This window comes from Phoca vitulina, unplaced genomic scaffold (assembly GCF_004348235.1).
Source record: "Phoca vitulina isolate PV1807 unplaced genomic scaffold, GSC_HSeal_1.0 scaffold19, whole genome shotgun sequence".
In the NCBI taxonomy this organism is placed as follows: domain Eukaryota; kingdom Metazoa; phylum Chordata; class Mammalia; order Carnivora; family Phocidae; genus Phoca; species Phoca vitulina.
In genome coordinates this window covers 6,196,209-6,223,567 of record NW_022589722.1, presented here as the reverse complement: position 1 = coordinate 6,223,567, position 27,359 = coordinate 6,196,209, and the positions used below count along the sequence as shown (strand labels likewise).

General features: G+C 38.6%; 2 protein-coding genes and 1 long non-coding RNA gene across 3 annotated transcripts in view; 2 read left to right on the top strand and 1 right to left on the bottom strand.

The window, feature by feature from the left end:
- LOC116639767 overlaps nt 1-27,359 on the bottom strand; it is a 247,755-nt gene that overhangs the window by 1,327 nt on the left and 219,069 nt on the right. The gene's annotated exons all lie outside the window — the stretch shown is intronic.
- Nucleotides 1,101-17,278, top strand: EPYC (epiphycan). The gene is made up of 5 exons (XM_032416354.1): nt 1,101-5,448; nt 10,381-10,539; nt 11,388-11,590; nt 12,881-12,976; nt 16,795-17,278. The coding sequence occupies exons 1-5, from the start codon at nt 5,295-5,297 to the stop codon at nt 16,963-16,965; spliced, it is 783 nt and encodes a 260-aa protein (XP_032272245.1). The 5' UTR covers nt 1,101-5,294; the 3' UTR covers nt 16,966-17,278.
- Nucleotides 24,771-26,247, top strand: CCER1 (coiled-coil glutamate rich protein 1). The gene has a single exon (XM_032416353.1). The coding sequence runs from the start codon at nt 24,980-24,982 to the stop codon at nt 26,201-26,203; it is 1,224 nt and encodes a 407-aa protein (XP_032272244.1). The 5' UTR covers nt 24,771-24,979; the 3' UTR covers nt 26,204-26,247.

The following is a 27,359-nucleotide window of genomic DNA, read 5'->3' as shown; positions in this document are numbered from 1 at the left end:
CTTCAAACAATGCTGGCCACAATAATAAACCATTCTTTCCTGAACTTGATTTTTTTTAGGCTGCCACCCTCTTCATTTTATTTTTTCTTTCTTTAGCTGTACTATTATCACTAGTAAGTCAAGAGTCAGGAAGCTGTTCCCAAACACTTGGGAGGAATGGTTTTTTCCTGTGCATTTTTAAGGTCAGTTTTATATCATGAGAACAATCTGAAGTCACTTCAATTTCTTGGGATGGAGGCCTCACTGTGACTCTATCCCAGACCCTATTAATATTTATACTAAAATCTGCATTATTTTTTGTATGCTAATAGGGACAATTATATCCTCATCTTTAAGTGAATATCAATGAGTCAACAAGAATCTCAGTGTATACATGCTTTTACTTTCTTTTTCTTCATGGATTTACTGTATTGTCAATAAAGCTGTTAAAAAATAAAATAAAATAAGATTGGGGGAAAAAAGATGAGGAATGGAGGGAATTCCAAGCAGAACAACTCGTACATGTAAATGTCTTATAGAACAAGGAGCATAAGAAATTAAAGATGGCCAGTGCAGCAGAAGAGCCCATTGATATGATATGGAGGAAGGAGACACTAGAAGGGCCAAGCCATGCAAGACCTTGTAAGTCAAAGTGTTTTGGATTTATTTTAATAATGATAGCAAACATAAAATAAAAATAGCAAAAATATAAATAGCAAATAATAATAGTAAATTTCCATGGCACTTACTATATGTTTTGACATTTTCATCCTAACACAGCTGTACCATTTACTAGATATACCAGGATTTTACAGATCGAGAAACTGAGGCTCAGGAGATAAAGTAACTCACCCAAGGTCTCAGAGGTAGGCTAGAGTCAAGCTCACCTCCTCAGAATCCTTCCTCTTAACTAATATGTTTCTGTGTTTCTGCAAGGACACTGTTCTGGTGGCTATTAAGAATAAAAATCCAGGGGTGCTTAGGTGGCTCAGTTGGTTAAGCATCTGCCTTCAGCTCAAGTCATGATCCCAGGGTCCTGGGATCGAACCCCACATTGGGCTCCCTATTCTGTGGGGAGCCGGCTTCTCCCTCTCCCTCTGCCGCTCCCCCTGCTTGTGCTTGCGCTCTCTCTCTGTCAAATAAATAACTAAAATATTTTTTAAAAAGAATGAAAATCCATTTAAGGATTTTAAAGAGGTTGACATGATTAGCTTTGCCTTTTTAAGAGCTTATTCTCATTACAGAGTGAATATATAATGGAGGAGGTGCCAACTTCCTGTAAGTAAACTATTGTTGTATTCCCAGCAAGACAGGGTAGGACTTAGATTATGGTGATGGTGGTGGACACAGGAAAAAAAAAAATGTATTGATAGACGTTTGAAAATAATACTGACAAGTAAAGTGGACATAATGATCATAATTTAAGTGTGAGGCTTGGCGCATTCATTCTGGCTGATTAGATAATTATAAAGACTAGCAAACCTTCCATCATTTACAATTTCACTCTTTCATTCAGTGATCTTTACATTCATTCATGAAGGTAGGTATCAAATCTGAGTATCCTGAACTCTTTCATAGCTTTCTTTCTGTTATTGCATACGTGACATTTTTGTTAAGTTCCTTATTGGAAATTTAGCTGCAGATTAAGTGCTGAGATCAAAAGATATCAAAATATTAGAAAAAAAACACGCATTACGTTTTATTAGTCAAAACACATGCTTAGGAGCAGAAAATGCCTTGTGACCATCCTGAACAGGTATAAGGAGCATGTTCAAGAAGAAGTCAGTACTGACAGGGTTCCCTGGCAAAGGGAAGCAGTCAAGAAGTATGACTGTTGTTTCCAAACGCACTATTTTTTCATACTTTTACTCTGAAATTAAGACAAACATATTAAGTAGACCCAATGGTAGCAATATGGTCCTACGGGTCATTTAGATGTGTTTTTTGCTAAAAGACAAATGGATTTGATTAAAATTATTTATAACCAAATGTTACCACTTAAAATGGTGCTGTGTACTTTTATAGAAAGACTTTTCCGTGGATAACTCTTCTGATTATTGGAGAATGGAAGTCTCAAATCTTTTGCAGTATTCTTAAATGATATAAATATTGATGGTAAAAGTCTCAGTCACATCATCTGGTGCAAGAAAGGTAACTGAATCATTTTCTACTGAGTGTCCTGATGTCTCCAGGGAGCAAAAACTTTATCTAAGACACCTGAGGGTCATGTCAACCCCTTTTTCCCTGAGATTGTACTGGGGTGCTAGGTTACTTACAAGGACTGAAGGCTGTGTGGGGTGCAGAGGCTGAGGTAGGCCTGATGACTCTTCTTGGCACTATTATCGCTCCAACCTGACATCTGCTGACACTTCCCTCTACCCAGGTCACTGTCTTTGGGCTATGCATTTGTCATCTCTGGTGCAGACATACTCTTTCACAGGCATGGAATGTACTCCTAAATACAGTCCACCATGACATAAACTATCTATAGCTCTAAAGCCCAGTAGGAAGGGGATAGAAATTGACAACTTACTACAAAGCAGGCAACTCAGAGATGTGCCCTGCTGGTCCCATGTCGAGAAGATATGCAAGCACAGGGATGCCTAAGTCCAAAGCCATGGGCAGGAGTGATCCTTTGTATTTACTGTTTGCAAAATTCAGGTAAATATAATAAAGTGGTTTAAACATTTTAGTGGGGAACAGGTCAGAGTAAAACAAGGAGGTAAAAGGAAAAATAACGGAGGAAAATTCAGGAAGAATGAATATTTATATCAGAGCCTCGGTTATATTTGCATTTGAGGGTTGCCAGTTGTTTTCTGGCCATTTGTGTTTATCCCCAAATTTAGGTTTCTGTAGCATAAGCATAAAAGTCAGCCACATGGAGAGCCAGGTGCTCATGCTTCCCTGCCTTCCTCTCTTTGTATGGATTGCCTCACAACTTCATATCACAGTATGGAAATTGTTAGAAGAAGAAAAAAAAAAAGACAGAAGCCTAAACCATTTCTATCCAATAGTGAGAATAAATGCGTTTGCAACGCAAACAGCTTACCAGGAACAGCACTTTGAGTTTATAGTTCTGGGATTTTGCTGAGCTGAAAAAGCATTCCTTTCCCTTCGTCTTCAAAACTATTCAACATTCACATTTTATTAGCAAGTAAGCATGAACAAAACAGGTTCTGATAAACACAAAAGCTGTTTTTGTCTCGTTATATTGGATGACAAGTGAGATCTTACAGCTTCACGTCAGATCAGTGGAAAAACAATTATCTGTAGAAAGTATGTGCAAACATTTTTCCTGCAAAGCTAAAGATTCAAGGCGACGTGTCTGGAATGTGTTTCTCCCTTTAGGCTGCCTCCATTCCATGAAACATCTGTCTCCATTTCCGCTCTTCCTGGAGCCTCCTTTTGGTCTCTGCAGGTCTATTCCTTCTAAATCTGCTTAATTCTGATCCTGCAGATGGAAACCGTATGTCTCCCTGTTTAAGGAAGTGTGCCCAATCTTCTCAAGTGGAGATTTCTGACCAAGTTTTACAAAATCTTCATGTATGGCTTCCTAATTCACCAAATACAGTATGAGTTGCTTTTGGTTTGATTTCATGCTTTAAGTGATTCTTATGAGTAATTCTTATCAGTAAAATCTCTGAAATTAAATATAAAGCTGTGAATTAGATATATTTTGGACAAGTAGTTTTAAAATTGATTTAATAAGTATTTGTTGATCACCTATTATGCTACAACCTTGAGGTACAAATATAAAACATGTAACATAGAGTGTACCATCTAGTGGGCTTGGATAGGCAGAAAACTGATGGAGTCATTAAAATACAGTGTAGGAAGGGCGGAAATGGGGAGACTCTACAGAAACATAGAGACACAATTCAAAAGTGTGAACTGACAAAAGAGTTTATCCTTTAAAAGGATAATTTTCATTTGTGAAGCAATGTATTCAAATTTATTTAAAAATGATATTAAATAATAAACATATCTTAAAATATTGTGATTATCTAAAACATCTCTCTAAAATACTCAGAAAATATCTGGCCTAGTTATGTATTTATTTTACACATAAAATTAATACTGTGCATGTCATTTTGACATTAAATAAATTAGAAGGTAATTTGTGTGGGGTTTTTTGCCTGTTTAATAAATGCAAATGAAGTGTGGGAAGGATCAAGCAGCCCTATCAGGGTGGTAAAAGGAGAATCTGGGATTTCTGGGGATGTCATGAAGAAAGTATGCCCCCAAAAGTTGGCGCTGCATGTTGCCAACAAACTGTCTTGAGCAGATTTCCTGCCTAAGGTGACAAGGTTGTCAGGGAGGTAGGCATTTATTAAATAATACAGAGGAATAGACATTGAGGCATGGGAAGGGATTTGAGAGGAAGGAGTTATTCTAAATGCAAACAGTGTTCTTAAGAGCAGTTACTCATTACCTAAAATATGCAAGAAGAGAAAACCAAATATAATCTAAGATACAATCCCTGAAAAAATATTTGAGCATTTTTTTCAATTTTAATAAGTTCCCTCTACTGTCAAAGCTTTCAAAAAGGTCAATTTAACAAGCCCAAATATTGTTGGTAATACTTGTTACTCAAAATAATATTGAAAGTATATGAGAAATGGCACATCATAATCAAATCATATAGTTTTCGTATCTCCATATATATTTTTCTTTTGGTAGAAAGGATGCTTTACAGTAAAACAATTGGAAGAAGTGTAAATTGTAAAAAACAAAAACAAAACCCACAAAAACAAAAAACACACACAAACCAACCAACCCAGAATATTTGAATCTAGGAAACCAAGGATTAAAAGGACTCAAAGGAACATACACCTTAATTTCTTAATGGTTGTTATCTTCAAAGGGAATGGAATCAGAGCTTCAGGGTAAAGGGCCTTTGGGACTTTATTCTGCACACTGCTGGGTTAATTTGAATCTTCCACAACAATAATGCATTCTTGCAAACTATGTATTTACAAAACAATAAATGAGGTTTTTAAAAAAATGAATAAACATGTAAGAATGTTTGAAAAAGCAAGATGACCAAAAAAAAAAAAAACCAAAAAACCATGGGCATTGGAAATTATCACTAAGATTTGAGAAGCAAAATTAATTAAAAGCAACAGTAACAGTAACGAACCCCATGTGCTCAGCCAGGCAAGCGGGCCCTGCAGTGTTGCACTTCAGAACACCAGCGACCTCTTGTGGCCAAAATTGATACTTTTAAAATTTGTGTCCCTGCCTCATAGGATGGGTGATTAAGAAGGTTGCCTGATGAAATTCTGTTTCTTTTTCAGATTGAAATAGCCACAGTGATGCCTTCTGGCAACAGAGAGCTCCTTACCCCACCTCCACCGCCAGAGGAAGCTGAAGAAGAGGAGGAGGAGGAGTCCACCCCCAGACTGATCGATGGCTCTTCTCCACAGGGGCCTGAATTCACAGGGGTTCTGGGCCCACACACCAACGAAGGTCAGGTCCATCAAGGCTGATTTGAATTAAGTCCACTTGGTCCTACCTCAATGCCACAGGCAACCCACATGACCCACAGAGAGAGTTTTGTCATAGGATCTTTGAAGCAGGAGATATACATGTATTTTGTATTCAAATATAAAGCAGTTTTAATATTCAGCTTTGGCATGATGGAAATTATCAAATAACCAAAGATTTGGGACAAAAATATTTATCTAGCATCATTACTCCAAACCTCTGTGGTGGAATGCATTTCTAGAACAAAGAATCCACTACGCTGTTAGCAAGATGAGAATCTATGTCTGTGAGAGCCGGCCACAGCAGTTCAGGGTGGTAAGGTAATGATGGCTGATTTTGATGACAGCAAGAGTGGTAATATTTTACACTGACTGGGCACAGACTATCTGTGGGTCACAATGCCCACCTCACGTTCTCTCATTCGACTACTACAACCTCCGTGTAAAGGTCTTAGGTCTTTCTTACTGAGGAAACTAGCTCCAAAATGGTAGGAACTTGTCAGAGATCACATAGCTGTTAGTTTTTCACACGGGGTTTAAAGCGAGCCTGTTCTGATTCTTGTCTGTGTACTTATTGGAACATAGACTTCTTCTCATTCAGTCCTCGGGAGCAGCCGAGTGGAAGGCATTCCATAACGCTGGACTCCATCTTGTACAGCCGGATGGTGATCTAAACCAGAGCCTTTTAGTTAATGAGAAAGAGTTCCTGATGCTAAATATGATTCTATGATCTGTCTATATTTCTTCTTAAAATTTGTCAGTGTCATCCTTGGGGGTACTCAGATGGACTCACACCAGAAGGCTTTCCCACACAGAGAATGGCATAGCGAGGGGGTGTAGAAAAATGAGTGGAATTCCCATTGCAAAGGTTTATGAGTACAGAGTTGAAGTGTCTCTGTACTCTAAGCTCTGGAGATACAAAACTTATCCTTAAAATGACTACTGTTCTCATGGACTTTTTTTATCTAGTACAGGGAAACAGACATGCAAACAAATGTAGAGGCAATAATATGTTCCAGATAATATGACAAAACTCTGTACAGAACATACTGAGAGAACAAAATGCCAGCTTTGGGACTTGCTGGATACACAATGTGGAGCAAGGCATTCAATATTTTTTGCCTTAGTTTCCTCGTCTAAAATATGGGATAATAAATAATAGATCTTACTTCACAGAATTGTTGTAAGGATTAAATGAATGAATTTAGTGCCTGACCCATAGTAAACATAATAAATGTTAGTTATTCTCATGACTCTATTATTGATAAAAGTTTATTTTTTTACTCTCAACAAATGTTTCAGTGTACAATACAGTTTTGTTAACTCTAGGCATTATGTTGTACAGCAGATCTCCAGAACTTAATCGTTTTGCATAACTGAAACTTTATAGCTGTTGACCAGCAACTCCCCATCACTCCCCACCCAGCCCCTGGTAACCATCAATCTACTCTGCATCTACCAGTTTTTAACTGTTCACCAATAAGTTATGTAAAGAGTTGTCTGCTGTAAAACGCTGTGTATATGCCAACCACTAAGGTGTTTTACATATATGAACTCTTTGAAGAGTCAAAATGATACTACGTACTAGGTATTGTTATTTCCACTTTACAAATAGGAAAACTAAAACCCCAACATAGTGTAAAGGTTGTCCAAGATCGTGGAGGTGGTACATAGCAGTGCTGAAATGCAAATAGAGACCACTAAACCCTAAGCCAGTGTCTCAATAGATACATCAGGGATTCTTTCCACATAGTTAACATTCTATGGAGTAGAACATTCTCCAAATAAAACCAAGGAGATGCACATACAATAGAAGCAAATGTAAGTGCCCAGAAGAAAGTTTCCAGTAGGGAAAGTAAATATATCTAGAACATTATTAACTTTTAAGTAATTTCAGATCCGTCAAAAGTGGACTAATCTGGCATCATTACCTGTACTCAGGTCTATTAGCCAAGCCAAGGCACAACAGAAAAACATAATGCCCAATCTTTTCAAAAGCTTTAGTCAAAATTATAGCTCAAGAATGTCAGCTTTGAAACCATATAAAAAATCTATGACTTTAGGAAAAAAAAGCTATCTCCAAAGTAGTCTGAGGGTGAGTAATGAAGTTAAAACTTTAATTAACATTTTCATTTCCACAAAGCATCGCCAGAAATTCTAAACTTTTAAATTTAAATCTTTTTTTTTAAAGATTTTCTTTATTCACTTGAGAGAGAGAGAGTGAGCAAGCAAGAGAGAGAGAGAGCATGAGCAGGGGGAGAGGGAGAAGCAGACTCCCTACGGAGCAGGGAGCCAGATGTGGGGCTCAATTCCAGGAACCTGAGCCAAAAGCAGATGCTTAACTGAGCCACTCAGACGCCCCTAAATTTAAATCTTATATATTCATCAAAGTTAAATAGCTTGGAAAGAAATATTTAGAGCATTAGTTATCAAAATATCATATTTTTTTTTACTATTAATACAAATTTCTAAAAACAACATCCTGAAGCCATATAAAGTAGACTTGGGTTATGAGTGGAAAAAAGAGAATTAAATTATAACTCTTGTGAATATATATATATATATAAATTACTCTAAGCATTATTGCTAAATTAGCAAAGCCATGAATATATAGAAGACTCAAATGCCTTACTTTTTAAAAATTTTATAAGTGGCCAATATTAATTTATAATGATTTGAAAAATTGGCAAGTGTTAAGTATTTTATAGCTTCCCCTTAAATTGTCTTTCCTAGATTTCCAGTCATAATATAGTTTTCATTTCTGAAGCTATTATTGTAAATAACTTTCCTACTTAATGATAGCAAGAAGACCTTAGTAGGTGCGTTACTGTTTCTTGATCACAAACTACAAATGGATCCTTCAACTCAGGCAACCAGGTGTCCTGGTTTGCCTGAGAGTGAGGGGTCCTACCATGGGGGATTTTCAAGGCTAAACCCGGGAAAGTCCCAGCGAAATTGGGATGAACTGAACACTGAGCAATCGCAAGAAAGTCCTTCCATCACTTCCATCTAGTTTCCTTCACGGCTCTTTCACATCCTCTGCTCATCTCACACCTTACCAACCTTCTTCTCCTCCTCCCTTGACTCCTCAAGCTCATCAGAGAGCTGAGCCTCCTACTCCACAGAGAAAATGCAATCTTCTGGTCAGCAGCTTTTCAGTCTTTCTGTTTTCAGATGTAATCTTTACCTACATTGACATGCGTGTGCCTTATCCCCCTCCCCCCATTACAACAAACTGTCCTCTCACATGGAGGATGTGATCCTTCCCGCTATGCTTCCGGTCCCATTTCCTACTGCCCTCTCAGGATCCTTTTGATATTCCACTTCTCCTACTTTGGATCTTTTTCTTCAAATTTCTCCTGCCTCAGTCCATTTACACACCACATATATATCTGCTTATACCTATCACCATCTCTCTCTCCTCCTTCACAAACATCTCAATAGCATTGTCTATATTTGCTGTAACTATCTCTGTACCCCAACTCCCTCCTCAACTGGCTGTTAATCTGGCTTCCAGCCCCATCACTCCACAGCTCTTACTGAAGTAGCCTATAACCACCACAAGGACTAATCCAAGAGATATTTTCAGTCCTTAACTTACCTGACATCTCAGCAGCCTTAGAATGTTTTCTATTCCCTTTTCCATCAAACTCTCTCTCTCTCCATCTGGCCTCCATAACATTTCCCCATTCTCTTTTCTTCCTTTCCTTCTGGTCATTGCTTTTCTGTCTTCCTTAGAAGCTTACTGTCCTACAGGACCACTAAACAGAGCGTGAAGGAGGTGTACGTATATGTGCGCGTGCATGCAATAGAGAGAGACAGACCAGTATGTTGAGATATAATCCAGCCTCACAAATACCTTTTGGATCTGTTGCCTTTTCTTCAACATGTCACCATGACCCCAGCCAAGCAACCATCATCTTTTATCTAGATAACAACTTATCTCCACTCTGTCCACTTGCCCTCCCTCAGTCTTCTACCACACCTTCAAGCGAAATGATTTCTTTATACGCAAATCTGATCATGCAATACTCTGCCCATCCTTAGGATAAGGAACAAAACCTGCAATAATACAGCCGATAAGGCTTCTGTATGGTATGTCCCATACATTTCAGTGCTCTCTGTGCTATAGTCGCGTGGACCATCTTTCAGTCCCTCCAAAGTGAAGGGCCTTGGCACATGCCGCTTCCTCTGCCTGTGTACTCTTCACTCCCCCCCGCATGGTCAACTCCTTCTGTTCTTGCAGATCTCAACTCAGTTATCACCCTCTCAGAGAACCATGACTGTCAGACTGAGTCGAATTCCCCTATTTTATGCTCATACATATCATGACATTTTGCACAGTCATCATTTTATTTGTGCAATGCACATTTATCTTACATAGAAGATCATAAAATAGAATTGTGTCTCTTTGTGCTCCTCGCTGTTTCACCAGCTAGCACAGTGCCATTTACCTAGAAAGGATTCAGTAATTACATATTGAGTGAATTCATATTAATGATTATTACCCTATCTTTTTCTTGAAGCAGATTGTTTCAGTGGTGTGTTTAAATATTGAACCAAAGACCTAATAAAAATATTATGTGTGATGCTGCAGCTTTACAAAAACCACAGTCTTAATATTTACATTTGAAAAGAGAATTTCTAATAAGTATAAAAGCAACAACCACACTGTATCCACTCGGTAATTTAAAATAAATTTTAAGACAGTACAAAGAATGTACTAATTATTGTGGCTGCTTTAATTGGTACATTTGACTTTAATTTTGATTTACAGAAAACTATATGAGAAAATATGAAATATACCAGGAAGGCCTGTATGAGACCGTAAACTTATTTAACAAACATCTAATCACATTATTTCTTAGAAATTGCATTTGTTACTTACATATAATTATTTGCCTCTACCTTTTAGACTTTCCAACCTGCCTTCTGTGTACATGTATAAGTACCACCGTATACTGTGATGACCATGACCTTGATGCTATTCCTGCGCTACCCAAGAACACTGCTTATTTCTATTCCCGCTTCAACAGAATTAAAAAGATCAACAAAAATGACTTTGCAAGCCTAAGTATGGATGACAGCACTAATATCTTTGTCTTCTTTACAGACTTTCCTAAAATTGTTGCACTATAAAATGAAACTTGAATATGAAAATATGGCTCATAAATCAACTATTTTTTCTTATTTAAATATTTGAAGGTTTACTTTAATTATGTGAAAAAATGATTGAGTGTTAAAGTTCATTATGAAACTATATAGTTGATATTTTCAAATACTGTATTTTCAAGAAATAGAATCATAAATATGTGTATTTTATAGACTAGAACTCATTATCATGTCATGACATTGAGTAAAAGTCATGGTCATGTATTTACGGGGATTTGGGTTGTTTGAATAGGCTGCCATTAAAGCACAATTGCTTTATGATTGATGCATACAAGCCTATATTCTGACTTTATAATGGTTGCCAACTTAGAAGAATTTTGGTACTTGTCTTTATGAAGTGTTTTAATCATTTGAAAATTTCTTTTTAATGTCTTTGTGTTTTAATGCTAATGTATCTATAACTATTAGAAAATATAGCAACCTGTCATCACTGAGGAAAACCTTTTAAATAGTAAAATCTAGACAAAGTTTATGAAGAATGTAGGGAAAAGACCAGTTATTTTAAATATAATGTGTCAATACCTTTGTTAAAGTTATGCTTTCTTACAAGTACATAAATATGTATAGTGTTAGGTGGAAACAATTAAATTTTTATATAGAGTAGTTAGAAATAATTATTTCATTAATTGCCTATTGCTAATTCACTTCATATTTATATTTGCTTTTACGTGGGAAAATTTATCTTCATATTTTTATGTGAGCAAAACATATTCAAGAGTATTTAACTATTTCCTTCATTTTTCCTTCTAGATGATTTAAGAAGGATCGATCTGACATCAAATCTAATATCTGAGATTGATGAGGATGCATTCAGAAAGCTACCTCACCTCCGGGAGCTTGTCCTGCGTGACAATAAAATAAGGCAGCTCCCCGAACTGCCAAATACTTTGACATTTATCGATATCAGCAACAATAGGCTGGGAAGGAAAGGAATAAAACAAGAAGCATTTAAAGTGAGTTTTAAGTTTGGATATGGAAGACTCTCATCCTTCCGCTCCATTTACTGTCAATGACGAGCATTTTTATTTCCATAAGGAGATTCAATTTGATGAGATTTTTACCTCCTAAAATAAACTATACAATACTAATGTATCAAGCTTTTGGGAAATACTGCGTTTTGGTAAGTTCTGAGGCTGGTCGAACATCAAGAACAGAGAGCAGAGCTTGCATAAGGAGTGAGGGGCTCCCTGGAGTGCAAGTCTCTAAGGAGCACCTGGAAATGGTGTCAGCCAGACAAACTGCATTTTCCAAGAACTCCATTCAAGGCGAATATTCTACGTGGCTTAAAGGATGACAACTTGTGCAGGGTGTGGGTGGTGCCTTGAGGTAGAAGTCTTTTAAATTACCTTGTAAAAAGAATGGATTTGGTTAATCTTAGAAATGTTGTTTTCTAAGTGAAGAAAGCAAGTTTGGGGCTAGACGGTCTTGCTTAGAGTAACAGCATAGAGTATGAGAACACACACCAACCAGCTTTCTTACCCACTCTTAACTGTATTCAAGCTGTTTTTCTAAATCTCTGTTAAACAAACACATTTAAAATCCTGTTTGAAGGGACACAGGGAGAGTGCAGGGGGCTGTGTGGACCAATTAGCACTGAGCAATGGCAGAAGTCCTATTTCTCCACCAGCTCTCCCATAACCCTGGTAGGCGACGGAGCTAGGACTCCTCATTGTAGCCTGCCAAGGGTCAAAGTTCAGTCTCCCCATTCAGCTTTTGTTGGCATGGGTGGTGGTGAGTCACAGTTTGTTCTATGGTAGTTGGCTAGAGTAAGCCTGTTATTGTCTAAATGGTTTTTTTGGTCTTGCTAGGCTGCCCTTTTCCTGGTACTTGTACTAGAGAGAACAGGATTTTGTTGGAGAGAAATTCTTTTTTCTCCATCCCTGTAACACGAAGGCCATTCTTCCTCTGCCTTACCCAAATCCTCCAAATCCTATGCAGAATGTCTTCTATGTGAAGACACTGCCTTGCTTATAGAGAAAAAGTTAAGAGTGGGCAAAGCAAGGTTCTTTGTAGAGATTGAGAAGCACTTTACATTTTCATCAAGAAATATTCGCTTACAGTTAATTTTTCCAAAACTCATTTGACTTGTCTAGTGACCTGGAGAACCAATCTGCTTCATCTTTGCAAAACGAGACCTTGACAGGCGTGTGTTATTTTACAAATAGTTGCATGAACAGGGAATGGAAAATACAATTGTGGTGCTGCTAATTTCCACTAAGTCTCTACATTTGGAATGTTTACAGGATATGTATGATCTCCATCACCTCTACCTCACCGATAACAATTTGGACCACATCCCTCTGCCACTCCCAGAAAATCTACGGGCCCTTCACCTTCAGGTAGGCTTCCACCAGTAAAGTATGCCCAACAACTCCATGGAAAACAAAAGCAAAGAGGAGGAAGTCAGGACACTAAAACTGTTTATAAATGACCTGTTGACACACTGTCACCATTTTTCTTCTTTTTCTCCTCTCATTCACTCTCTCGATCAGAGTGCAAGGTTTTTGTACATTCATGCCTGTCTATACTGATTTACTGATTGACCTTAGTCTTTAAAGATTTTCAGTCTTTGTCAAATCATAATGCATCTTTCTGGCACCCAAAATTACTTTTGAAAAAAAAAAAACCGAAAATTTCATCTGCTGAAGAAATGTGTAAGACTTAGAAATGGAAAACAAAAATGGGAGAAAGAAAAATCTAATTAATTTCTAGCTTTCAAGAGAGGGAAAAAAATGTCAATTTTAGCTTTTAATTTTAGGTTTTATGTATTGAATTAAATTCAATCCTAGGGCATTCCTATCTGCTGAGAGATGACAGACTTCCATCACTCTGGATTAAGAAAATGTGTTTCCAATGTGTTTTCTAATTCTAAATTAAATTTTATTACTATTGTCTGTGATAATATTGAACCCACAAAGTAACTGCGTCTCTGATATTGTATTCAAACACAGTGGGCTTGTGTATACAATACAACATTTAAAAAAAAGTAATTGGCTTCATATTCCTTATTCTAAGATTTAAAAGGCATTAAGTGCACCCTTTAAAAATCTCCCTTCTCATGACTACCTCACCAATATCCAGTATATAGCTGTTTTTAATTTACATTGTCTTCAATTTATATTTTTAATATTTATATAAAAATCCCCAATATTGATTCATTTCAAAATGTTTGCCAAAATATAGTATAGTAATTAAGAATGAAGGCTCTGGCAAAAGCAGATTCTCTGGACTGAAATTCTATTTCTAATACTATCTAAAGATTGGAAAAAATATCTGAGCCTCCCTGCACCACAGTTTTAGATTATGAAGTGAATAGTAGTTACTGGAACATGATAAGTACTTACATGTAAGGCACAGTTATTATTAACAGCAGGTACCTATTACCTATCAAAGGGAGTAGTACAGCACCTAGGCACTAAACCTTTTATTCCTTGTGGACCCTTTGTAATGAGAAGAAGGTCAAGCCATCAGAAAGATATAATGATTATAAACATATATGCACCTAACCATATATAATTATACACTCATATTATTGTTATTAATCATTATTACATTATTATAATGATTATAAACAATATGTCTCAAAAATGTGTGAAGCATAAACTATCAGAATTGAAAGGAAAAATAGACAATTCAGCAACAAGTTGGATCTTCAATACTCCATTTTCAACTGGAATGCTGTGTAGACGACTGTTAAGTCTAGTTAATTTTTAAGATGTTGTTAAGGTGTTCTTGAACTATTTCCTACTTGATCTTATGACTGGTTGTTCTAGGAAATGGTATGGAGGTTCTTCAAAACGTTCAACAGAACCACCATATGATCGAGCAATCCCACTTCTGAGTATATATCCAAGGGAAATGAAATCGGTATCTCAAAGAGACATCTGCACTGTCATGTTCACTGCAGCATTATTCACAATTGCCAAGATATGGAAGCAATCTATGTGTCTATCAAGGGTGAATTTACCTTACCATTTCCTATAATGACTATACCCCTTACATTCCCACCAATAGTACACAAGGGTTCCCTTTTTTTCCACAACCTTGTCAACCTTGTTATCTTTGGTCTTTTCGATAATAGCTATTCAGTGAAGTGGCATCTCATGTATACAATGGGATATTATTCATTCTTTAAAAAAGAAAAAAAATTTTAAAAAAAGAGAAAATTCTGCTATTTGCAACAACATGGGTGAGAATATTATGCTAAATGAAATAAGCCAGACACAGATGGACACATATTGTAAGATCTCACTTATATGTGGAATCTAAAAAGTCAAACTCAAAGAAGCAGAGAGTAGAATGATGCCAGGACTTGGGGACTGGGGGATATGGGAACATGTTAGTCAAAGAATATAAAGTTTTAGTTATTCAGAATGAGTAAGTTCTGGAGATAAAATGTAATACAGCATGGAGACCATAGTTAAGAATATCCTATTGTGTACTTGAAATTTGTTGAGAGTAGATCTTAAGTGTTCTTACCAGAAACACAAAAAAGGTAACTGTGGGAGGTGATGGAAATGTTAATTAGCTTGATTGTGGTAATCATTTCACAATGTAAACATATATCATAACATTATTCTGTACTCCTTAAACATATATAATTTTATCTGGCGAGAAACAGATCTAAATAAAGGAAAGATAGTCCATATTCATGGTTTGGAAGATTTAATAATGAGATGGAAATACTCCCCAAATTGATCTACAGATCTTTTATATAGAAAGTCACAAGTAATCCACTAAACTATTTGAACGAATAAATGAGTTCAGCAATGTGGCAGGTCATAAAATCAATATAAAATATCAATTGTATTCAATACACTAGCCATGAATTAAACCACAATGAGATACCACTTCACATCCACTTGGCTGGCTAAAATAAAATAGACAGATAATTACAAGTGTTGGTTAGGATGCAGAGAAAATTGGAACACATATATTGCTGGCAGGAATCGAAAATGGTGCAGCTACTTTGGAAAAGTTTGACACTTCCTTGAAATATTAAACATAGAGTTACTATAAACCCACAATTCAACTCGCAGGTATATACCCAGGAGATTTGAAAACATATGTCAACACAAAACTTGTTTGCAAATGTTCATAGAAGCATTATTCATAAGAGTCAAAAGTAGAAAAAAAATCCAAATTTCTATTAACTGATGAAAGGATAAAAATGTGGTATATATCCACACAATGGAATATTATCAGACAATAAAACAAAAAGAAGTACTGATACATGGTACAAAATATATAAACCTTGAAAATGCAATTCTAAGTAAAAGAACCCAGCCACAGAAGATGATCTATGATTCCATTTACATAAAATATCTAATATAGGAAAATCCATAAAAACAGAAGTAAATTAGAAGTCACCATGGGCTAAAGATAGGGGAAAATGGAGGTAGGGGGGAGTAATTGCTAATATCTACAGGGTTTAACATGTTCTAAAATTAAATTATGGTGAAAAATATTAATTAAAAAAATTAAAAAATAATTAAACTATGGTGATGGTTGTACAACTCTGTGACTATCTTAAAAACCACTGAACCATATACTTAAAACGAAGGAATTTTATGGTATGTGAAATATACTCAATAAAGTTGTTTTTAAATATGTATTTCTGGGCCCTGCTTATCTTCCTGATAGTTGCTCACTTTCTCCCTCACTCTACTTCAGCCATGTTGACTCTTTTCCCATTTTTGAACATTCCAAGGTAATTACTCAGACTGAACGTGGTCTTCTCTCTCCCTGCAATGTTCTTACCTTGGCTCTTTCCATGCCCGTGTGTTGTTATTCCATTCTCAGCTCCACTGCTCTCTCTTTAAGATAACTTTCCACAGTTACCGCTCTTCCTTTGCAGTACCCATCAGTTTTAGAAATAGCTTTTTCTTTACATTTGTTTTCTCACCTCCATATCTTACATTTCTACTACTGAAGTGCGAGCTGCTTTAGGGCAAGCCTGTATCTACTTTGTGCTTCAGTGATTTAATCCCCACAGCCTAGAAAGTGCCCAAGGCATAATGATCCCGTAATATGCATCTTTGGATAAGAGAAGGAACAAAAGAATTAAAATGGGGGTGAAGCAAAATGGACTGTGTTATTAATCAATAATAAGCATATGTTATATTTTGCCTTATCATTTATTGTTCATGTCTTTTAGAATAACAACATTTTGGAGATGCATGAAGATACTTTCTGCAATGTTAAAAATTTGACTTATATTCGTAAGGCGCTAGAGGACATTCGATTGGATGGAAACCCTATCAATCTCAGCAAAACTCCTCAAGCGTACATGTGCCTACCTCGTTTGCCTATTGGAAGTCTTGTCTAATTTGAGATAATGGTTAGCATTATGACGCCCACTATAACAGAACAATTCTTACTCCTCTCTTCAAAAACAGAAACTCAGCATGATACTTTCAAATTGTGTTCTAAAAAATGATATACAACTATAAGTTTTAAGATATGATGACAATTTAGCAAGTTAAGCAAACACCAAGTGAGTCAGGAATAAAACCAAATGGTGTACAGTAAGAGCAAAACTAAATGATAACAAGTATTTCATAGGTACTCTTGTAAATCACATGTAACTTGCAAGTTTTAAGGATTTATATCCCATATAATTTCAAGTTAAGTCTAATAAAGAAAAATACAGAATGAACACGTTAGGTGTTTTTAATTAAACTTTTCTATTCCTTTTTTTTTTTTTTTTTACTAAGGCATGTTTCTGTTTCCAAATTTATTAATGAGAATGAAGGAGAGAATAAAAGAATTTGAAATTTACAATGGCCTTGTGGGAAAATATTCATTATAATCACAACATGCAAATAATCATATCCAACAATATAACACATAGCTTCAGTTTTTGAATAATATTTTATCACCTTAAAGATCTGACAACTCATTTTAGACCCTTGCCTAAATGGCAATTTATTGGTATATCTCATAAGATGGAGGTGCTGTAGGAGGACCCTACACTTGTCTCATCCCTCGAACACAACTAGATAACTATCAAATCATTCTATTGGTATATTTCTGTGCCTGTGAACAGAACAAAATTTAGAAAATGGAAAAGAGACGATGATATTATCACCACACTAGGGAAGAAGCTAAGGAATGCCTGCTAAGGAAAGTTGATCTTTCTAAAATGTATGGTCATCATACAGGGACATGGTTACAAACTGAAAAAAGACAAAGGAACATACAATGAAAGGTGATATTCCTTCCAGCTGCAAACCTCAAGTTCTACTCCCGAGAAATAACTAGGCAATGGTTTCTTGCATGCTTTTGTGAAAGTTTCCATGAGAAACAAAAACTTGTACATAAGCCATTTCCCTTTTTTTAAAGATTTATTTATTTTAGATAGAGAGCAAGAAAATGGGAAGTTTTCTGTTGAAAGGAAGAGTGTGAGCAGGCAGAGAAGCAGGGGGAGGAGGGAGAAGGAGGGGAAAGAATCTGGAGCAGACTCTGTGCTGAGCATGCAACCCAACCTACGGGGCTCAGCGGGGCTCAACGTGGGGCTCAGTGTAGGGCTCCATCCCACGACCCTGAGATCATGACCCTGAGATCATGACCTGAGCCAGAAACCAAGAGTCGGACGCTTAACTGACTGAGCCACCCGGGTGCCCCAAACAATTTCCCTTTTTTATACAAATATACATGTGCAGGTATTACACACATACACATCACCAACATGGGTTTTTAAATACAAGAGATAATCACTCTTCTAAATCTTGCTTCTTTCACTTAAAAATATTTCTTGATGATTTTTCCGTATCAGCACATACAGTGCTACTGATTCTGAAAAGCACATATCAGCCCATTACATGAATGAGCATTTTATTTTTTTTTATTTACACTAAAACTGCAAAGATTATCCTTGTGTAAACATAAATAGCTTTGTGTACATGAGAGAGTACATCTATGGATAAATTCATAGAAGTGGAATTCTGGGTCAAGGAGCATATTATTTTAAATTTTAATAAATATTACTAGATTGGCCTTCAAAGATGTTATACCCATTCACACTTTCACCAACAGGGTGGGAGAGTGCATGATTCTCTACAACATCACTAAAATGGTTTAATATCAAACTTTTTCATCATTGCATAATCTATTTCTGAATTAATCTATTAAAGTAAAAAAAGGGACAATTGGTAATTGCACACCTCTAATTTTTAAAAACATACAATATATATTTTTATTTTCAACTATCTCTTTCAGGCAAATATATTTCTTCATCTATACTATCTGAATTTTTCTCATTACTCCATATCATCTGTCAGATGCCATTATTTGTAGATACTAGAGCTAAATCCCGAATTTCTGTAGTGCAGTGATTGAAGAGAATTGTTCTCATGTTTCTCCACAGTAGATGCATACTCATTTCCTTGTTTCAGTTTAAAATACAAATACTGATATGTTTGTCATAATGAAAAATATCTATTAATTTTCTTGAGACCTATGGGGAAAACTAACCATGCACTCATTTAATCATTTAATCATAATTAATCATAATATCCTATACCTCCAAAGGTGTAGGATATTCTATGACCAACAGATGGCGCCTACCTTTTTGGTTTCTCAAAGTTATAAAACTTAAAAAAGAATAACCATCAACCCATCATTATAAACCAGTGATATTAAATATGGAATTTTCATTTTGACTTGTTAGATATACTCCCTCATAAATACAGTATCCTGAATCAGACTAAAAGTAGAATTCTAACATTGCAACTGCTGAGTTTTCTATTGTTGCCTTTAAAAAATTGGCACAAAATCAGCAGCTTATTATCTCTCAGTTTACGAAGGTCAAAAGTCCCATGTGATTCAACTGGGTTCTCAGCTTAGCATTCCACAGGTGCCAAGGGCCGATAATGATTTTAGAGACCTATGAAAATGTTTTCATTTCTTTTAACATAAAAGAAAGCAAGATAATGATAATAATGATGATAATGAAAATAAATATGGAGTAATGAACCTAGCCTGGTTTATATTTACCCTTATTGTAACAAGTCATAAAATAGAATTTTTATTTTTATTTTTTTATGGAGAAAGGGGCTCATGAAAAAGTCATAATGAGGCCTTACCCACAGGAACCTCACTGATGATCTTAGATCTCCCCGCCAATAGTCTGGAAACCACTCTGCCCTCACAGCCTCCCCTGAACACTGTTATTACAAAATTGAGGGGTTGTAGCAAAAAGTGAAGTGAATTAAAATAACGAGAGGAAAAAGGGCATTATTATGCGAACATATAGGGCCAACTGACATGTTCCCAGGCGTTATGGCTTCCTACTCACAAGGCTTCTCTGCAGATTTAATTCACCATGATTTCTAGAAGGACAAAGTGCTACCATAGCCCTGAAAATGTGATGACAACATTTTAGTATTCCTTCTAAATGCATCCTATTTCCGGGGCCATTTCCAACACGTCACATTCTTAATTGAAAGCTCTAATTCTAAAACTGATCCCTGATTAAATGCTGTACTTTTTAATAACTTTTTTTTCTTTATTCAATTGTTACACATGTTTATTTTTCTCAAATATTACAGGTCATTTTTCACGGGGGGGGGGGAAGCACTTCATTCTGTTGCCCATAATATAGTGTACTTTAAAATTACTTATGTTTATTACATTTCCATGCTAACAATTCCTAATTAATCATTACTAACGACACGTTTTTCAAACGTCATGACTACAATATGTTAGGTTAATTCTCTGAAAATCCTGAGTAATTAAAAGGTTAATAATATTTTCAAAGGGTGATAGCGAATAATACCTACACATAGTACTATTATGGGTGCAACATTCCCATCCTCCTTAAATCTGCAGAAACTGTCTTTGTGGTTACCTCTTTACAGGGTTAAATTTCTCTTCATAATTTACTTAAGTGACATGAGAATTCATTAATGGAGAAGTGTCACAATGTTACTCCCTGATGCACAACACGCCTCACCAATTTTCCAACTAACCCCACAACTTCCCAAATTATCAAGAGAAAGAAATGAGTTAATTTCATCTCACTTTTTGAAAAGCTGGGAAGGTTTAATACCTTGTATTTAGCTTCTATGACCAACAGATGGCGCCTACCTTTTTGGTTTCAAGTGACTGTACATGGTTATCTTCAGAGTTGCAAAAGGCAAGTTTTTGAGAGTGTATAAAATGCATTCCGTTTATTTATTTTTTCATATCGCATAGAACTTAGCTGGTTACAAAGATGGATCTAAAAAAATATTTGTTGAATTTTATTTATCTGACCAATTTCTCAGGTATATCCAACTTCTCTCTAAAAAATTTTATTTATAAGTTTAATTAGCTGAGCCTTGCTTTCCAAAAGCCAATTGAAAAACGCTAAATCTAATACATATACCCAATTACACTGCACCAGAATAAAGGGTAATTAACATTGGCAATCTGGAATAGTTTAAATATGCCATTCTTGATAAATATAAAAATGAAGTACCTATCTTCTCATAGTTTATTTTGTATAGGGTGCTCTTGCTGACTGAATCTTGAATGAGTTACTACTGCCATCAAGTGTTAGAATTCATCCTTTTCAATTCACACAAATGCACAAAAAAATAACACCAAGATAGTAGTGTGTTTTCAACTTAACAGTTTAATGTCCTATGTAACATAAAGCATAGCATAACCTATGCTGTCATACAGCATTTAATGGAATTTCAAAATGCTGCATGCCATTAAAATCTCCCAAATAAAGTCATAACTAGTTACTATGAAGGACATATTGAACTCAAGTTGGTCTGTGTGGTGAACAGACTCTAAGGTAATCCCCCAGTGAACTTCCTACTTCTTGGTATTCATGTCTTTGTGTAACCTTCTCCCCTTGAATGCTGCTAAGACCTGGGTCTTGCTTCTAACCAGTAGAATAGGACAAAGATGGTGGATGTCACAAATGTCCATGTCAAGCCCATACTATGATACATACGCACGTGTGTGTGTGTATTTTCATTGTGCTACGAAGCACTAAGGAGATCTGCTTTGCTGACTTGATGGAATGAGCAGCCCTACTGAGAAAGCCCATGGCAAGGAAGTGAGAACAGTCTCTAAGAATGGCTGTTGACCCCCAGGACCTGTGGGTGGCCTCCAAATCTAAAGGCATTCCCCCAGCCAACAGACAGCTAAAAGGCAGGGCCCTCACTTATATAGCCACAAGGAAATAAATTCAGCCCATAACATTTTCCCAAATGGAGCACCCCAGATGAGAACCCAAGCCAGCCAGGTGTCTTGACCTTAGCCTGGTGAGACCCTGAGCAGAAGACCTGACTAAGCTATTCCTAGACCCCCTAACACCTGAAAACTCTAAGATAATAAATGCATGTTATTTTAAGTAAGTTTGTGAGAATTTGTTACACAGCAGTAGAAAACTAATACTACATACTAAAACACTTCATTTTGCAGTGTTTAAAGAATATGGGTCAATTAAAAGAGGTCTTTAAAAATTCCTTAACTGCATTTCTGAAAGTTATGTTTAACATGCTATGGTGGTAATTTTCTTGGGTGATTTGCCAGTACATGACCAATTTGAATTACAATGTCAATCTACCGGAAAAAAAAAAAAACTAAAAATCATAAATCATAATTTTCTGCTTCTCTTAAGAAGAGTAAGGATGGAGCAAGAACAATACCTTGTTAACGTTCTTTAATAAGGAGAATTAATATGAAATGTATGTCACCATGGAAAAAAATTGTACAAAAACAATGTCTTTAATTATCTGTGAGTTAATCCCTTTAAAACAAAGAAGAAATTGATGAGAATTCCACTACAGCAACATGGTCAATTTCTAACGTTCCCAATTAAAACCCAGTATGTATAACACATATGTCCTCAGAAAAATAAATCTGCAGTATCAGCATTCCAATTTGAATTAAGCAGAGTAAGGGGAGAGTAACCGCCAAATGTGTGATTCTACATCCAGAAAGGGACACTGGGGGCTAAAAGTGTCAGTGTTCTGCACTTTGAGTTAAGCAGGCTTGTCTCCAGCAAACCACAGAGCAAACAAAATTGAATGAAGCCTGTGGAGTCTACAGGTCCCATGGCAACGGTTGGAGTCCTGATCCAAGATCCCCCACCCTGTTCTCAATTTTCAACCAGGAAGGCATAAACGACCTTTGCGGGCTTCGGGGCTTTCCCACATTTACTTCTCTGTCATGTACAGGAGGCCTGCATAGACTCGGGTTCCCAGTGGGCAATGTTCCATTTTCCACAATTCCACTCACCACAGGAAAGCAATAAAAGGATATACTCTGGGATGGTTTTCTCTAGGATCGAGCCTGGTAGCTCGTCCTTGATGTTTCTAATAAGTGGGACAAGAAAAGGGGACAAGGGCAGGGATGCTGATTTTGGCATCACGCACAGGGTTGGTTACCTTTACATACACTGTACCAACTTCTTTTAAAGTCCTGAAGTATTTAAGTATGACAATGATGATAGCTAACACCTACTGTGCGCTCGTGGGGTACCCGCACTGGCTGCTTTAACGAAGTACCTTACTTAACCTTTAACGTAACTCTATGGAATAGGCATTGTAACTGTACTCTTGATGTGGGTTAGGAACCTGAGATTTACAGAGCTTCATCATTGCTGAATTGAAGTTGAAGCACATTTTCATTAACAGATTTCAATTTTTTTTGAGCAGTTTTAGGTTCACACTAAAATGGAGTAGGTTTCCCATATAGATTTTCCATGTAGTCCTTCTCCCCACTCACGCAGAGCTTCCCCCATTACCAACATCCGCCCCCCCCAGAATGGTACTTTCCTTTCAACAGATGAACCTACACTGACATATCATCATCACCCAAAGTCTACAGCTCACATTGGGATTCAGGCTTGATATTGTACATTTTATGGATTTGGATGAATGCCTAATGACATATATCCAGCATTATAGTATCACTCAGAGGAGGTTCATGCTAATTTAAATCAAAGCCCATATTCTTAACTGTAATGTTATAAAGACTCCCAGTGTATGTGTTGTCTGATAGACAAAGCGACCCACCAAAAGACATAATTGGCATATTTGTATTCTCAAGAATAAGCCCACTGTATACATCCTGGTACTACTTATTTAATCAGTGGACATTTGCATGCTATGTTACAGTTAGCAAAGTGTTTTCCCAAAGGATTTCGTGTACTCATCACAAGAGTCCTACTTAAGGTAGATGGGCAGTATAGTGCAGCCACGTGGTGAAGAATTTGGTTCGGGGGCCAAAGAGGCTTAGGTTTAAATACTAGTCCCAAAGTTCCTTGTCCCCACGACCTTGGGTATATTAACCTCTCAATTTCCTCATCTGTGAGGCGTGGTAACAATGCCTACCTCACAGAGCCTATAGGTGTTAGGATTACGTGCCATGGGCCCATGCTTGCTGCAAGGACACGCAATAAATGTTCGTGGTCGTGTTTCACGTATGATGTACTACAACCCCCAAGAGTTTGAAGAGTGTGCACAGGCCATAAGGTAAGGAGTGGGGCCCAGTTTTCTGACTCTAGGGCCTCTTCCTCTATCCCCTCGACCTCCAAAGGTGTAGGATATACGTTTTCCAATATACAAGTTCTCCCCCCCTTCCAAGGGGTTCAGCTAAAGGTCCATCATCTTTATCCCCGCACCTCCAGGTGGTACAAAGGTTTCAAATTAACTGCCCCAAACGTTGTCTGAGTTGGGAAGCACAACCCCAGCCTAGGGCCCGCTTTCCCTCTTTCAAAAACTGCGTCACAAGCCCCCTGCGAACATTCACGGGGCACCTCGTTCCACCCGGAACCCCCTCCTCGCACAGGGAGAACGACCTCGGCCCCAATTGGCTATCGCCCTGGGCAACCAAGGACGCGGTGGGCACGCGGGGGCTCCGGCCGGTATTTAAAGGCTGCCGCTGCCCGCGCCACCTCAGTCCCGCCAGGACGGCGACGGTGAAGGACCTGGGTTGGGAGGGAGCAGCAAGGTAACGCGTAACCCCTGCCTCCCCGGTTCCCAGCCCGCGCCTCCGCCGAGGCGGGTGTGTGTGGGACCCGGGAGCGGGTCGCACCGTGCGTCGCCCACCAACACCTTCCTCCCCCACCATCCTTACCCAGCCCCAGTCCCGCCCAGCCTACCTGGGCGAGACAACTTGGGTGCGAAGGACAAGAGATTACGAAGGAAGAGCGATCGAGCAAGCGGAGAAGAGGGAGAAGAGGGAGAAGAGGGCTCCTCCTGGAGAGAAAGGCGCCATCCCGGCAGCAGGCACGTGGGGCTGCGCAGACTGACGAGGCTCTGCAGAGCTTCGGATCTGGCCAACCGACGACAGCTTCTAGGACGCTTCCATTTAGACCTCCGGGAGCTCCCTGAACGATGACCCAGACCCTCGACAAAAGGGAGGACCCTCTCAACCTGGGCGGCGGCTGGGCGTCCTCCGCCCCGTTACGTACCTGGTCTACCTGCCACCGAAGGCGCAGGGGCGCTCCGATATACAAGCGGCGCCACCGCTATGGTCCCAAGTCTGAGTACGAGCCCCCCAGGAAACAGCCGAAGCAACAGCACGGTCCGGGCCCTTGGTTCCAACCACCCCGACGGCCCTATTGGGCCGTGTGCTCTAACTGGGGGCGCTGGGGAGGGCCCTGGCGCCCACCTCCAGCGGGATTCTGGAAGCCTCCTGGCCGAGTGCAAGTGATCCGGGTGTTTGGTCTGCACCCGCTCTGCCTCTGCTGCTGCTCCTGCTGGCGCGGGCCCTGGAACCCCGGCTGGGCGAGGCCCCCCTGCAGGAAGAAGCGCTGGGGCCGCAGGGGCCGCGGCCTGCGCCGCCACCCTCGCCGCTCCTTCCCGAGGAGCCCGCCCGTGGATCTGAGCACGCTGCTACGGCCAGTCAACCTGTACGGGTGGCGGGCCCCCGGCATGCGGGCGCCGCGGAACACCACCCAGTTCATCATGAACCAGATCTACGAGGACATGCGGCAGCAAGAGAAGCTGGAGCGCCAGCAGGAGGCGCTGCGGGCGCAGCAGGCCCAGGCGCGCGGCGCGGCCTCCCCCGAGGGCTGCCCCGGGGACGACGCGCCCCCCAGCGGCGGCGCGGAAGACGCGGAGCCGCCGGAAACTCTGTACAGCTTCGTGCAGAAGCCCTCTTGGGTCTTCGGTCCCGACCCCGACGAGGAAGACCAGTCTCCAGCCGCACAGCTCGGGGAGGAGGAGGACGACGACGACGAGAAAAAGGAGGAGGAGGAGTGTGACGAGGAGGAGTGTGACGAGGAGTGTGACGGGAAGGAGGAGGAGGAGAGCGAGGAGGAGGATGAGGAGGCAGAGGCCGAAGATGAAGAGGAGGTTGAAGAGGCTGACTGTGTGGAGGAGGGGGAGCAGGACGGAGAGGAAGAGGAGGATACAGAAGAGGAAGAGGAGGGGGCGGAGGAAGAGGAGCAGAGAGAGGAAGAGAATCATTTCCCTCTGGAAATGCCTTTATCATTCTTAGTGGGGGCTGAGGAGGAGAGAGAGAACTTTATCAACTGTACTTATTTAAGCCCCAAACAGATAGTTCCCAAAGTGCCACAGGAAGCTCTCCTCATGGTAGAGGACATTAACTGTTAGACCTCAGGAAAGGGATTGAGAATGGGATGGAACTGATTTGAGGCTAAAATAGATTAGCAACTTACTAAAAAAAAAAAACCAATTAAAAAGTGAGTTCCATTAATAAACATACCTATGTAAACCCCTTCTTTGGCCATTATAAAATGTTTAAAAATTGGTGTGTTTCTTCATGACTACGGGTGGGGGAGGGGGAGCTTTCAAATATAATTTAATTGGAAATGATTAAAGGCCAAATATTTTATTACTGCAGTTTGAAGAGTTTCATTTGGTGTTTTCCCCTCTAGACACTTGAGGTTTTTTTTTTCTTTTTTTAATTCTGGCAATGCTGAATTTATTTATTTATTTTTTTGGTAACAAATTTATTCATCTGTCTACTTAATGAGCTTGGAATCCACAGATATTTTGACTGTTACATGCTTAAGAAGCACATGCCATGGCTAGTGAATGCGTATCAGTGCTCTTAACATAATAGTGAAACCATTGAAAAATATTTTTCCTTGTAGATTCTCCACCTTCAGAGTTCATTTTTGAGGGTTGTATTTTGATAACCCCATTCGCAGTCTCTTGTGGCATCGCTCATTTATATTCCTTGTTCCACAGTGCTATGGATCTTCCTCAGAAGAACATGAAGTTGCTTCTGTGGAACTGGTTATCTGCCATGGCCTCAACAACCCATAAATCCATGCATGAGAGGATTCCCCATGGTCAGAAGTCAACTTGTACATCTAGTTAAAATCCAAGGTAACTGCAAACAGTGGAACATAGCTTAGATTTTGAAGCCATGTCCCTGGATATATTCCTTGTCATAAGTTCACAGGAACCATAACAATAGTTTTTGCAGAATGGATTTTTTTTTTAAGGATTATTGGCCTTCGGGGGGTGGAATATCTTATTTCTTTCCCAGTTTGTCTTCCTTAGAAAGGAGAGTAAAACAAAGATGTGTAAGTACAAGTCTGTTACTAGAGCTAGTTTCTAATATCTAAACAATTAGCTGCGGAGAATGCATTACTCAAAGCAATAGCTTTCATTCAGACATTTTTAGGAAGTAATAATACATTTCCTCCTGGGCACTTAATTCTCATAACTTGATAAAAGGTTCCATCCATAGCATATTTCCAGGCTATCCCTAGATGAAGAATTTGAACCTACTTTCTCA

Excerpts from the sequence above, each read along its gene's own strand:
- EPYC (XM_032416354.1), top strand. The coding sequence starts at position 5,295 with ATGCCTTCTGGCAACAGAGAGCTCCTTACCCCACCTCCACCGCCAGAG. Across the intron at positions 5,449-10,380 it reads GGGCCCACACACCAACGAAG|ACTTTCCAACCTGCCTTCTG; the intron begins GTCAGGTCCATC and ends TCTACCTTTTAG. Across the intron at positions 10,540-11,387 it reads AAATGACTTTGCAAGCCTAA|ATGATTTAAGAAGGATCGAT; the intron begins GTATGGATGACA and ends TTTTCCTTCTAG.
- CCER1 (XM_032416353.1), top strand. The coding sequence starts at position 24,980 with ATGACCCAGACCCTCGACAAAAGGGAGGACCCTCTCAACCTGGGCGGC.